Source organism: Mustelus asterias, chromosome 4, assembly GCF_964213995.1.
Source record: "Mustelus asterias chromosome 4, sMusAst1.hap1.1, whole genome shotgun sequence".
NCBI lineage: Eukaryota > Metazoa > Chordata > Chondrichthyes > Carcharhiniformes > Triakidae > Mustelus > Mustelus asterias.
The window spans coordinates 3,863,814-3,876,796 of NC_135804.1; the positions used below are offsets into that span (position 1 = coordinate 3,863,814).

General features: G+C 43.4%; 1 protein-coding gene across 2 annotated transcripts in view; it reads left to right on the forward strand.

Moving 5' to 3' along the window:
• The window catches only part of dync1li2 (dynein, cytoplasmic 1, light intermediate chain 2), an 85,369-nt gene extending 72,682 nt beyond the window's left edge, over positions 1–12,687 (forward strand). For both annotated transcript variants that reach the window (XM_078210526.1, XM_078210527.1), the window contains 2 exons: positions 6,477–6,596; positions 9,798–12,687. In XM_078210526.1, the coding sequence (XP_078066652.1) occupies positions 6,477–6,596; positions 9,798–9,907 (230 nt within the window). In that variant the 3' untranslated portion in view covers positions 9,908–12,687. The remainder of the gene's footprint in view (positions 1–6,476; positions 6,597–9,797) is intronic.
• The last annotated feature ends 296 nt before the right edge of the window (positions 12,688–12,983 follow it).

Consider the following 12,983-nt stretch of genomic DNA (forward strand, 5'->3'; position numbering starts at 1 on the left):
AGGGTTATAGGTAGGCCTAAAAGGTAGGGATATGTTCGGCACAACTTATGGGGCCGAAGGGCCTGTTTTGTGCTGTAGTTTTTCTATGTTTCTATCATATTCAGGAGCCAACCAGCGATTGGACTTGACTAAACCAGGTATTGTGCAATGAGATAGCTGTAAATCGGGAGTTAGAAGGGAGGGAGGAACTCAAATTGCAATCATCAGGGAAGTGCGACTTATCCAGGTAGTCGTGTTCCCATATATTTGTTGTCCTTGTCCTTCGAGGTGGTAGAGATCATGAATTTGGAAGGTTCTATTGAAAGCGCCTTGGTGAGTTCTTGCAGTGCATCTTGTAGATGGTACACGATGCCACCACTGTGGCAGTGGTGGAGGGAGTGAATGTTTAAGGTGGCGGATGGGGTGCCAATCAAACAGGCTGGATGGTGTCGAGCTTCTTGAGTGTTGTTGGAGCTGCACTCATCCAGGCAAGTGGAGAGTATTCCGTCACAGGCTTCGGGGAATCAAGAGGTAAATTAGTCACCGTGGAATTCCCAGTCACTGACCTGCCCTTGACATTTATGTGGCATGATTCGTTTCGGCCCAAGCATGAATATTGTTCAGGCCTTGATGCGTGAACTGCTTCAGTATCTGCCGAGTTGCAAGTGATGCTCAACATTGGGGCCTTATAATGGAGGGAAGATCATTGGTGAAGCAGCTGAAGATGGATAGACCGAGGGGGAAATCCTGCAGCTCTCTGGGTCTGAGATGATTGAGCTCCAACAACCATTACCATCTTATTTTGTGCTCGGTATGACTTCAACCAGTGGGAAGTTTTCCCTCTGATTTGCATTGACTTTGGTTTTGCCAAAGCAATAAAGGCTCTTGGGTACCACATTCAGTCAAATGCTACCTTGGTGTCAAAGGCAGTTATCTAATCTAACAGTGACTGTGTATTCGATCCTTTACCTTTTCCAATTTACTGCTTTTCCCCAGAGGGGTAGCGACTCAGCATTTCCCAGCCTTGTACTATATTTGTGGTCACATTTTCTGCGTTATAGCAGCAGCTACTCTTAAATTCGTAATTGGTTGTAAGGTTTGTTGGGATGTCCTGCGGGTGTGCAAGATGTGATATAAAATACAAGTTGTTATCCCCCGTTCTCCTCTGGCTGTCTTGTGAGCAATTTTAATGGTGTCCCACCAGGTTTTGGTTTTAGGCAGTGCCAGTATTGAAATCTATTTTTATTTCAGGCTTCTGGCACAGTTCTCTTTATTTCAGTGTATATAAAGCGATGGAGGTTGATTCAGTGAGGGGTGAGGTTCGTTTAATAGAAAGCAGGGATGCTGAAACTGGCATCTGACGGAATGTGAAACAAGATGATGATGAAATGGTGATTTACTATTCGCAGAGGATTTATTTTGTAGCTTGAAGGCACTCGTGGAGTTTGTGACAACTGAATGGAAAGTGTAAACATAACTTGTGCCTGTGTTTCAGTTCCCTGCAGCTTGAAATCATTTGTGGAAACTGATTTTCAAGGCCATTTAAAAACTCCTGCAATTATTCATGACTGAACAGACTGAGCAAGGTTCAATTGGCCAGTCTCCTCCAAGATCGCTGATCACTGAGGGTGGCGCCGGGAATACTGCACTCAGCATCTGAAGAAGAGGCCCCTCCCCACCGCCCCCCCTCACTCCGCCCCCCCCCCGCTCGCTCCGCTCCCCGCATTTTTAGCAGGAGGGCGATTGGTAAAGTGGTAAACAGGTTCAAGTTTTGCTCCCTAATTTATTGCACTAAGGCAGATTGTAGCTACCTAAATTGGATGGCACAGTGGTTAGCACTGCTACCTCACAGCGCCAGGGACCAGGGTTCGATTCCCGGCTTGGGTGACTGTCTGTGTGGAGTCTGCATGTTCTCCCCGTGTCTGCCTGGGTTTGCTCCGGGTGCTCCGGTTTCCGCCCACAGTCCAGAGATGTGTGAATTACGTTGATTGGCCATGATAAATTGCCTCTTAGCATCAAGGGACTAGGTAGGGTAAATGTATGGGTTTATGGGGATAGGGCCTGGGTGGGATTGTGGTCAGTGCAGACTCGATGGGCCAAATGGCCTCATTCTGCACTGTAGGATTCGATGAAATTAATGCTGATTGGAGTGATATTTACATTGACGCAACTGCTTGGGGAGGAAACAACACAAGCCCTGTCCCGGGTGTTTTCGAACCACCAGTCTTTCAGTTAATAGCCGAACCCACTGACCAATTGCGCCACAGAAACAAAGCAAATTAATATTTGCATTTGATTCCTATCTGTCCCAGTTATTATTACGCTGAATCCAGAGCTTTAGATTTGCCAGCAACGCTACTAGAGGAAACAATACCTGATTAGAGACAACATACAACAGGAGGAGGCCAATCAGCCCCTCAAAACATTCAATTCGATCATGGTTAATCTATAGTTTATCTACCCTGCCAAACAACAATCTGTCCGTTTCATCCCTGAAGTGTTTGTGACTCTTCAGCCTCGACGGCTTTGTTTTTGGTTATGGGTGGAAAGATTTGCACTCCCCTTTGTGTGAGGTAATGTTTCCTGACATCAGCCCGAGTGGCCTGTCTCTAATTTTAAGATTGTGTCCTAGTCTTGGACTCTTCCATTTGAGAAATAGTTTCTCCTGCTGCACTCTCAAATCCTTTAATCATCTTAACCACCTCAATTCGGTAGCCCTTAATCTTCTATGTGCTGGGGAATACAAGCCTAGCCTTTGTGACCTGTTCTCCTGATTCAGCCATTTCAGCCTGATATTCTGTTGAATTGGTGTCAAATTCCCTCTAAAGCTAATTTATCCTTTGAGGTGTGGTACACAGATTGAACCCAGTACTCCAAATGAACTGAACCAGAGCAGTGCATTACTGCAGCATAATTTTCACCTCTTTGTATTCCAACCCCCTAAAGGTAAAGACTATTTATTATTGGCCCTTTCAATTATTTATTTGACCCGTCCACTTGCAGATATCGATACATTGAACCCCGTTAATTTGATATATTGCTGCTAGGGTGTGTACATTGCACTCTCAGCCAAGAATGAAGAATGTTTCTCCACACACCTCTCTTCCCTCTCCCCGTTCATCATAAGTGTGTTGATCAGTCCTCATTTTGTCTATTCAAAAGCACAGGTGAAGAATCAGTCATGATAATGAATGGCGAAGCAAGCTCAAAGGGCTGAATGGCCCATCCTACTCCTATTTTCTATGTTTCTATATTTGAGTCAAATATCACTGATGCATATAAAGGGTTGTTGGATAAACATACAGGGGAGACAATAATAGAAGGATATGTTGATAGGGGAATTAAGGTTTGTGTGGAGCATAAACATCAGCACAGAGCATTTGGGCCAAATGACCTGTTTCTGGACCATAAATTCTTGAGCAGATTCTTTGGCATTCCAGGGCTGGTCATTGAGGGCATTCTTTAGTCAGTTTGATTATGTTTCAGTCTACTTGCTGGCAGGAACTGAATAGTGAAACTGAGCTGTGTACACGACAGCTGCTTTGTGCATTTCAGTCTCATTGTTTTTCCGTGACTGAGAGCAAAGTGAAGGATACTGGAAGTTCCAGCTCTCGTTGCTCGCAGTTAGCTTGTTTTGCTTAAAGGTGATTGTGTTTTTTTATTTATTTCTTGTTTGCTAGTTTGTGGCATGAGTGGAAAATCTGTATTACGTTTGGGAAGGATCCTTGCCAAGAAAGATCCCTTGAGCAGGAAAGACTTGTTGAAGGCTAGCCAATAAGATCGGGTTCATGCTTTGTGGAGCTGGGCGATTTCTGTTTTTCAGTACACAATCATTCTGTGTTTTAAAAAAAAACACACAACTGGTGTTCCCTTCAAATCAAGCAATTTGCTTGATTGCTACCCCTTCCACAAATGTTCAATCCCTCCAACACTGATGAATATTGGCTGCCATGTGTACCATCTACAAGATGCACAGTGGCACTGCTACAGCGCCAGGGACCCGGGTTCAACTCTGACCTCGGGTGACTGTGTCGAGTTTGCACGTTCTCCCCGTGTTTGCGTGGGTTTCCTCCGGGTTCTCCGGTTTCCTCCCACATTCCAAAGATGTGCGGATTAGGTGGATTGGCTATGCTAAATTGCCCTTTAGTGTCAGGGGGATTAGCAGGGTAAATATGTGGGGTTATGGGGATAGGGCCTGGGTGAGACTATGGTCAGTGCAGACTCGATGGGTCAAATGGCCACCTTCTGCACTGTAGGGATTCCATCCTATAACATGCCTCCATCAGCATTTGAAATATCATGCTTTCTTTCTCAACCTCTTTTGGAGCTTCAGCAATGATTATAAGATCTCACTGTCCTCTAATTCTCTGTCCCCTCTCCCCCTCCAACAAACCCACCAAGCACCAGAAGCTGCTTAACATGGAAGAGGACAGGGGAACCCAGCCACACTAAAAGGGCAAATTTAAATTTGCAAGACCCACAGTAATGTGGTCAAATCTTTACTGTTCTCTGAAATGGCCTAGCCAGCCATTGGTATTGAAGAAGGGGGTTCACCATCATGCTCACTGCTGTCATTTCCCAAAATTCCTTGGATTCGGGTAAGGTGGCATTAGATTGGGAACGAGCAAATGTATCTCCTTTATTCCAAAAGAAAGGGAAACAGAAAGCAAGAAACTACAGGTCAGTTGGCTTAACATCAGTCATTGGGAAAATGTTAGCTGTTATTAAAGATGCTCAGGCAGAGTCAACATAGATTTATGAAAAGGAAATCATAATTTATTTATTGGAGTTCTTTGAAGGAGTCACGTGCTGTGTATAAAAGAGGAACCGGTGGATGTACTGTACTTGGATTTCCAGAAGGCATTTGGTGAGGTGTCACATCAAAAGCTAGTGTGGAAAATGAAAGTTCATGGTGTAGGGGGGAACATATTGATGTCGATAGAAGCTTACTAGCTAACAGGAAATAGAGGGTGGTCGTAAGTGGGTCTTTCTGGTTTGTGAATGTAACGGATCATGTGCCACAGGGATTGGTGTTGGGCCCTCAACATTGTATAAAATTTGCTGATAGGAAAGCAAGTTGTGAAGAGGGCATAAAGAGGCTACAAGGAGACGTAGATTAAGTAAATTGGCAAAGATCTGGCAAATAGAGTATAATGTGGGAAAATATGATATTAATTTTGGCAAGTAAAATAAAAAATCATATCTCAGTGGTGAGGGATTGCTGAGCTCAGACTCAAAGATCTGGATGTTCTAGTGCATGAATCACAAAGGGTTATTATGCAGGAGCAGCAAGTAAGTAGGAATGTTATCATTTATTGTGGGGGAATTGAGTGCAACAGTAGGGAGGTTATGCTGCAGGACACTGGTGAGACCACGTCTTGAGCACTGTTTACAGTATTGGTCTCCTTATCTAAGGAAGAATGTAAATGCATTTGAAGCAGTTCAGAGAAGTTTTGCTCGACTAATACCTAGAATGGGCAGGTAGCTTTGAGGAAAGGTTGGACAGGCCAGGCCTGAATCCATTGGAGTTTAGAAGAGTAAGAAGCGACTTGATTGAAGCATGCAAGATCCTGAAGGGTCTTTACAGGGTGGATGTGGAAAGGATGTTTCTTCTTGTGGGTGAATCGCGAACTTAGGGGGTCACTGTTTAAAAATAAGGAGTCGCCGATTTAAGATGGGGATGAGGACATTTTTTTGAGCGTTGTGAAACTTTGGAATTCTCTTCCTCAAAAGGTATTTGAGGCAGAGTCTTTGAATATCTTGAAGGCAGAGATGGATAGATTCCTGATAAGCAAGGTGGTGAAAAATTATTGGAGGTGGGAAGAAGTATGAAGTTGAGGTTAAAAGTAGATCAGTCCTGATCTTACTGAATGACGGAGCAGGCTCAGAGGCCCAAGTGACCTCCTCCTAACTTGTGTGTTTATATGGTCGTTGCCAGTGATGCTCACACTCAGTCAATGGGTTAATAAAAACCCTAAGAGTGATCAGCACGTGACTTTCTGACCAGAGAGTGGAGGCACAAACCCAGTAATCATTTCAGAAAATGTTGGATCCTGATAGGAAAAGTTATTGTCTCTCCCCTGAAGGATGTGCCCAGGTAGACAAATAGCATTCCTCATGGTAGTTATTTATTCATGAGATGTGTGTCACTGGCCAGGCCAGCATTTGTTGCTCAACCCTGATTCTCTTCAAGGCAGTGGTAAGCCACCTGGTGTCGGTACGTCAAAAGTTTCGATAGGGAGAGTGTTTCAGGGTGTTGACCTCACAACATGCTTATGATGCAGCCTATTGCTTCACTTTCAGCTGGTTTGAGGTGCATACCAATGTGTTAATTTCCTCATGTCTCCTTCCTGTTACCTCCTTTTCCACTTCCACCGAGCGAGTAGGGAGATGGTTGTAGAAATGTATTCAAAGAATGCCCCTTGTTCACCTGTACATGAGGTCCAAATTCCCTTGAAAGCATCTAGGCTGAATTATTCTGTCCTTTCTGATTTCAGGTCCTGCTGCTGCAAATGAAGGAGTGCTGGCAAACTTCTTTAACAGTTTATTGAGTAAAAAGACAGGGTCTCCTGGGAGCCCTGGAGCTGGAGGAGTACCAAATGCAGCCAAGAAGTCAGGTAAGACCTTGCCACCAGTCATGTCCATCTGGAGGTGGCTCATTCAGTTGTTATCACTGAGATTTGGGTAAAGCATCGTGTGGGAGTGCTGGTGAAGGAGATTTTCATGGAAAGCATTCGTCGGTACTTCTCAAAGTGGGGGCAGCTTTGAGCAGTGAATTCAGGGTATCTTGATGGCTGACGTGAGTCTTGGAGGGCAGAAAGATCCCACATTCAATTCTTGGTTTGTGATGAATTAACTGTTCACCATCAGAGCAGTGACAATTAGCTGCAATGTTCCCATTTTATAGGAAGGATAATCGTAGAATATTTATGGCACAGAAGGAAGCCATTCAGTCCATTCTGTTCATGCTGGCCTTCTCCAAGAGCAACTCACCTCGTCCCGCACCCCTGCTATTTCCCCATAACTCTGCAAATCTTTTCTCTTCAGATAATTATCATGTTCTGTTTTGAATGTCTCCACCAAACCCTCAGTTAGTGCATTCCAGATTCTATCCACTCAACTGTATAAGAAAAAATCATATTTCCTCATGTCGGCATTGCTCTTGTCTGGGGTCTGCTGCTCCTGATGCACATTCTCAGCAGGAATTGTTCTGCATGCATATATGGATGCTGGGTGGACACCGGAGTAATTATTTGTCCTACATGAGCAGCCAGCTATCGCATCAAAACACATAAGTAATGATTACTTGCGTAAGCACTGGAGATTAACTGACTGGATCTGTGAAACTGTTTTTGTATCAGGTATTCAGCAGAGCGGAAATGGGTGTTATAATCCAGAAAACCAGGTGGTGAAGGATAGAACTGGAGCCAGTCCTTACACTCCTTTGTAAAACCTTATGTGCAGTGATCTGCTTTACAAACATGCACTTCCCTTTGGAGTTTTGTGAGCAGTTTTGGGCCCCGTATCTAAGGAAGGATGTGCTGGCCTTAGAAAGGGTCCAGAGGAGGTTCACAAGAATGATCCCTGGAATGAAGAGCTTGTTGTATGAGGAATGGTTGAGGACTCTGGGTCTGTACTCGTTAGAGTTTAGAAGGATGAGGGGGGATCTTATTGAAACTTGCAGGATACTGAGAGGCCTGGATAGAGTGGACTTGAAGAGGATGTTTCCACGAGTAGGAAAAACTAGAACCAGAGGGCACAACCTCAGGCTAAAAGGACGATCCTTTAAAACAGAGATGAGGAGGAATTTCTTCAGCCAGAGAGTGGTGAATCTGTGGAACTCTTTGCCGCAGAAGGCTGTGGAGGCCAGGTCATTGAGTGTCTTTAAGATAGAGATAGATAGGTTCTTGAAGGGGATCAGGGGTTATGGGGAAAAGGGAGGAGAATGGGGATGAGAAAAATATCAGCCATGATTGAATGGCGGAGCAGACTCAATGGGCCGAGTGGCCTAATTCTGTTCCTATGTCTTATGGTCTCACTCCACAACCCAGAGTTACAGTCTGTTCCTTTTTATAAGGGTATAAGTGAATTCCCAGTTAATGCCCACCACCGGCATATAGCTAAATACAATTCTACAATGGATCGGGTAAAGTGACATCGACTGGGACTTGGTGATTTCCATTTGTGGATTCTGAGAAGCTTGGGAAAAGCAAATCCCGCTGCAATTGGAGATAACCTTCCTCACTGTCCACCATGCCACCAATCTTGGTGTCATCTGCAAACTTACTAACCACGCCCCCTATATTCTCATCCAAATCATTAATACAAATGACAAATAACAGTGGACCCAGCACTTTGGGGGTTATGTGGTTGCCAAAATTGTATTTTGTGTGTGGATGGGGAAAATCAGACAATTCAGTCATTGGGAACTCTGCACTAAGCAGTTTGCAAGATCTTTGTATTAATCAGGTCATGACCAGCCAGACAATTTCCTTTGGAGTTGGTTGGAAATTCCTGAAATTCTTTGGAGCGGAAAGACTAGATCTTCAGGCAGTTTGACAAATATGATGTATTCACTGAGCAACTAACCATAGGGTGGTCAAGAGGCAGTATCCTGACACTTTATACCTCTACCTGCCAAGTAGTGTTCACACTTGGTTTATTAAACTTTCCCTGGTGACGAACTAAATAAAGAAAATAAAGTAAGTTTTGCATTCGTTCAGCAGCTTTCATGGACTCGAACACAAAAACAAAGCAACTGCACAGAGCCCGGCAAGCTAACCTGCAGTCTGCTGACCTGTACAATGCAGGATTAGAACATACTGTCCCTGCCAAGATGAAGATCTTGGGTTCAGGTTTGCACTGCAGAGATTCGAGCACAAAAGCAGAGGTTGACTCTCCAGCATATTAAGCTAAAAGCAAAACACTGTGGATGCTGGAGATCTTGAAATAAAAACAAAATGCTGGAAAAACTCAGCAGGTCTGGCAGCAAATGTGAAGAGAGAAAAGGGAAGTTCACATCTCGAGTCCAATAGAAGAGTCATCTCGTGAAGAATCCCTTTGGGATATTGTGAGGTTGTGAAAAGCACTGGAGAAATAGTCTATTTTCTCTTTGGCTTTAAATTGATGCAGACAGCAGTATGTTTCCATATCTGTGCTGTAACTGTGGCTGAGAGAGATGTGCTGTGGCTCATGATTGCAGGAGGTTTTGATGCTGATATGAAATCCTGAGTGGTACTGACAAAACCAAGCAAACACTTATTGAAGGATTAACTCCATTGCCTTGTTCGCGCTCCCCCTCGCGTTCCCCCTCCCTAACTCTTTTTATTCCCCTTTCCCCAGCCCCCATATCCTCCCTGGTGGACATGGAATGTCCTGGAATGTTTAAATTCTATGACAACTTATGTCCACCAGAGTGGATGTGGGGGGGTTGGGGAGAGGGGAATAAAGAGTGTGTGTGTGTGATATAAGTTGTCTCTTGAATCCATCATGTCTGGTTTGGATGGTTTTGCCGGGTAACGCCTGAAGAGCAATACCTGAAAGGATGGTGGAAGCAGAGTTAATAGTGATCTTCCAATGGGAAATGGGTGATTACTTATAAAGGGGAAAATAAAATCACCAGGTGAGTGGGACTAACTGGATCTTTCAAAGATCCAGTTACAATGGGCCAAATGGCATCTTTTTACGACACGATTTTATACAGACTAGAAGAAAACTGAGGAAATGTAAAATAAATGTGACAGTGTGCAGTCTTTAGCTGTTTCTCACAACCTTTTTGATTGTGATTTTTAAAAAATTGACTTTCTCTTGATTTCTAGGACAAAAGCCGGTTTTAACAGATGTTCAAGCAGAGTTGGACAGGATGTCTCGAAAACCGGATTCCGTAGTCACAACAAACAACTCTTCCCCAACAGAGAACGAAGCCTAAAAGCTGCAAGACACACTGTATAATATAATATTTAAAGATAAAGACCAAATTAGACAATTGTATCAATCGAGAGGGCCAGCAGTTGTCTAATGCGGCAGCCGCTATCAGTTTCTGTTCAGGGGTGGGGGGGGAACATGAAGGCATTAACTCAATTTTAAAATGGCTTGTGGCAGGATAAGTGTGCATTCCAGAAATGTAAATACATCCCTGTGTCGGATGACACCGTAATCAAAAAAAAAAATGTTTTATCAGAAAGGCTGAGGAGGATTAAAATCTCACTCAGTACACTAGCGAAGGAGGTGTGTGTTACTGGGGTTTGAGAGCTTGCTTGGAAGGAGGAGAGGGGAGGAACAGTTGGGGTCAGAAATTGGACTAGGTTGCTTGGCGAGTTACAATTCTGAGCGGGGGGTGGGGTGCGGTTATGAAGAGATCTAAGATTTATCAACTGAGATTAACAGCAAACGCTGCACTCTTATTCCCTTTACCCATTGACCGCTTGTACGAGATGGTGAGCGATGCCAGTGAGGCAGTCAGGTAGTGTCAGTCAATTAGTAATTTGCAGAGTTGACTATTGGATGGAAGGATGAGGCTGGTGCGGGAAATGGAACCGCTAACAGTGGCGGGGCGTGATGTGTGGGAGGAGGAGGAGAGGTTCAGGAAAGAAGAGGAGGGGACATGACAGAGAGTGGGGGGTGGGGGAACGGGTTCAGACTCTGGCTGTTCTGTAAATAACCCAAGTGTAGAAGTATAGCAGTGTGGAACCGTTTTTACCTTAGGGAACAGTTTGAATGAATCAGGAATTGAGGGTGGGCATGGAAGCAACTCTTAAAATCATGAATTCATCAAAGACCAAGTTGTGTCTTTGAACTTAAAGACTTTTAGGATGTTTAGAGGGTACTTTGAATTATTAGTTGTTGTTCAGGATATAGAGAAGAAGGAGAAACCTGCTGGATACAAGTGCCTGACACACCACCATGCAGGTGTTGTAGTAAGCGCTCAACTCAAACATGCACTATAGCACAAGCGGACAGTCGCTTCATGGCATTTTATTTTTTAACTTAATTTAAACATTTTATCCAGTGATGGAACGTTTTTAGTGTTAATTTTTCTGATAGCTCCTGCCTTCCTTGAACTGTGGTGAGTTAGGCCATCTTGAAACAAGAATGGATTAGAAAGGAAAAAAAAAATGTTTTTTCCCCCTTGCCCCAACCCTCCCACTAAAAGATATATTTGAGGAAAACATCATTCCATTGTCTAGCTGCAGTTAATGAAATGGCACATTATTTCTGAGTGTAAACACTACGCGATGTAAAGTACCTTATTGCATTGTATTCTCAAGGGGATAACCACAGAATGGAATTGTGCGGACTTCTACTTTCTGTTGTACAAACTGTCCTAACTTGTGCTGAAATGGGAGGTCTGGATAATCAGCATTTTCCCTATAACATTGCATATATATTATTAAAAGCAGTAATATATTTACCACTGAAAGCTGGGCATAATTAGCTTTGAGTATTTTCCAATAGCAAGGCTGTTTGTATAATTTTTTTTATTTTTATTCTTTTCAAAGCTCTTATCTGTAATATGTATGTATGGAGGTAACCAGGAATGATCCACTCCTGTTCCCGGTATCCTTGCACCAAGAAAGGAAAGGGGAATGTTTCCAGGTTTGTCTAGAGGATTTACCTGATATCTATAATCAAAGTTGGTGTAGCTTTGGAGAAACTGCACATTTAGTCCACTGTTTTATTTTGTTTTTTAGATTAAATTGCTGGAACCAAACTTTAAACTGCTTTGATGATAACAGAACAAAATGTTAATCCATATAACTGTTGTATAGAGGATGCTGAATGATTGTTACACTAACCTTGAGAAACCAAATTAATGCTTAGTAAGACTTTTTTCTGACTTTGTCTCTTCCCTATCCATCCTGTCTTACCCAATCCTTTTCTTTCTTCCATGATTGCATGTTGTCTCTTCCCCCAACCACAGAACCATCATTTTCCCTTTTCACTTCTCTCTAGCACCTGCTTCTTTGTCCCTTTCTGCCCTGTAGCTTTTTCAGTCCGGACATCTGTTCATGTTCTGTCTTCTGCTTTTATCTCCTTTTTCTGTTTTTCTTCTCCCCCATTCCTCCTCTCCACCTTCCTCCTTCCCTGTTTCTTCGATGTGTTTGCGAATCGCCATCTTGCCCCGTCTCCTTTTTCAGTCAGTGTAGTTCATCCTATTTCTGTTCTGTCCTCCCGGCCTCCCTTCAATCCGTGCCTCTCTCCCTTTTCACTCCTCTCTCCCCCTCTATGTTGGTCAGAGTTGCAGTTCCGACCAGAAGATGCTGTAATCGGAAAGATTTGGCTTGATCTTGTTCACATTCTTTTTAGAAATGAAATTAAATATTTATGCTGCTTAATTTAAAGTTTGCACTTGAAATATTTTGTGGGAAGAAAATAACAAATTGGCATTTTTGAATCAAGTTTTAAATGAGAATTATTTAACAAATGGATGTTAATGTTCACCTTTTAAAGAAGGCGGATGTTTAATAGAGGGAGAGAGATAGGGGAGATATATATATGTATAAATAAAGTTCTCTGTTAACCATATTAGGTTAAGATTTTTTGTACTGTGTTGGACTGAAATTGTACCATTGAGAGGAGCGTTCTGATTTAGTTCACGTGTATGGCTTTAACCTGATACATTCATGTGGAATCTTGCTTTTTCTCTAGTGCTGACAAAGACAAAAATGTGTGTCTCCACGTGCCGGCTTCAATAAATGTGAATCCAGACTCCGTTGTCTGCCCTTGTATCATGTTTAGAGTTGTTTTAGTGGTTTGGAAGGACTTTCTTCTGGATACACTGACTGCCAGAATATGGGATCCAGTCCGTGGGCCATGCTGGTTTTAGGCTCCATGCATCCGATGGCCCTGATTCGTTGCTCGTTAGGGGTGGAGGGGGGGTTAAGAACAAAAATAGTGCCTGCTGTCATGCTCTCCATGGTTGGCTAGGCAGCCAGTATTCACTGTCCAGACCCATGCAGGAAGAATGGGAGCTTGGGATTTGATATCAGAGAATAAGTTGCTCT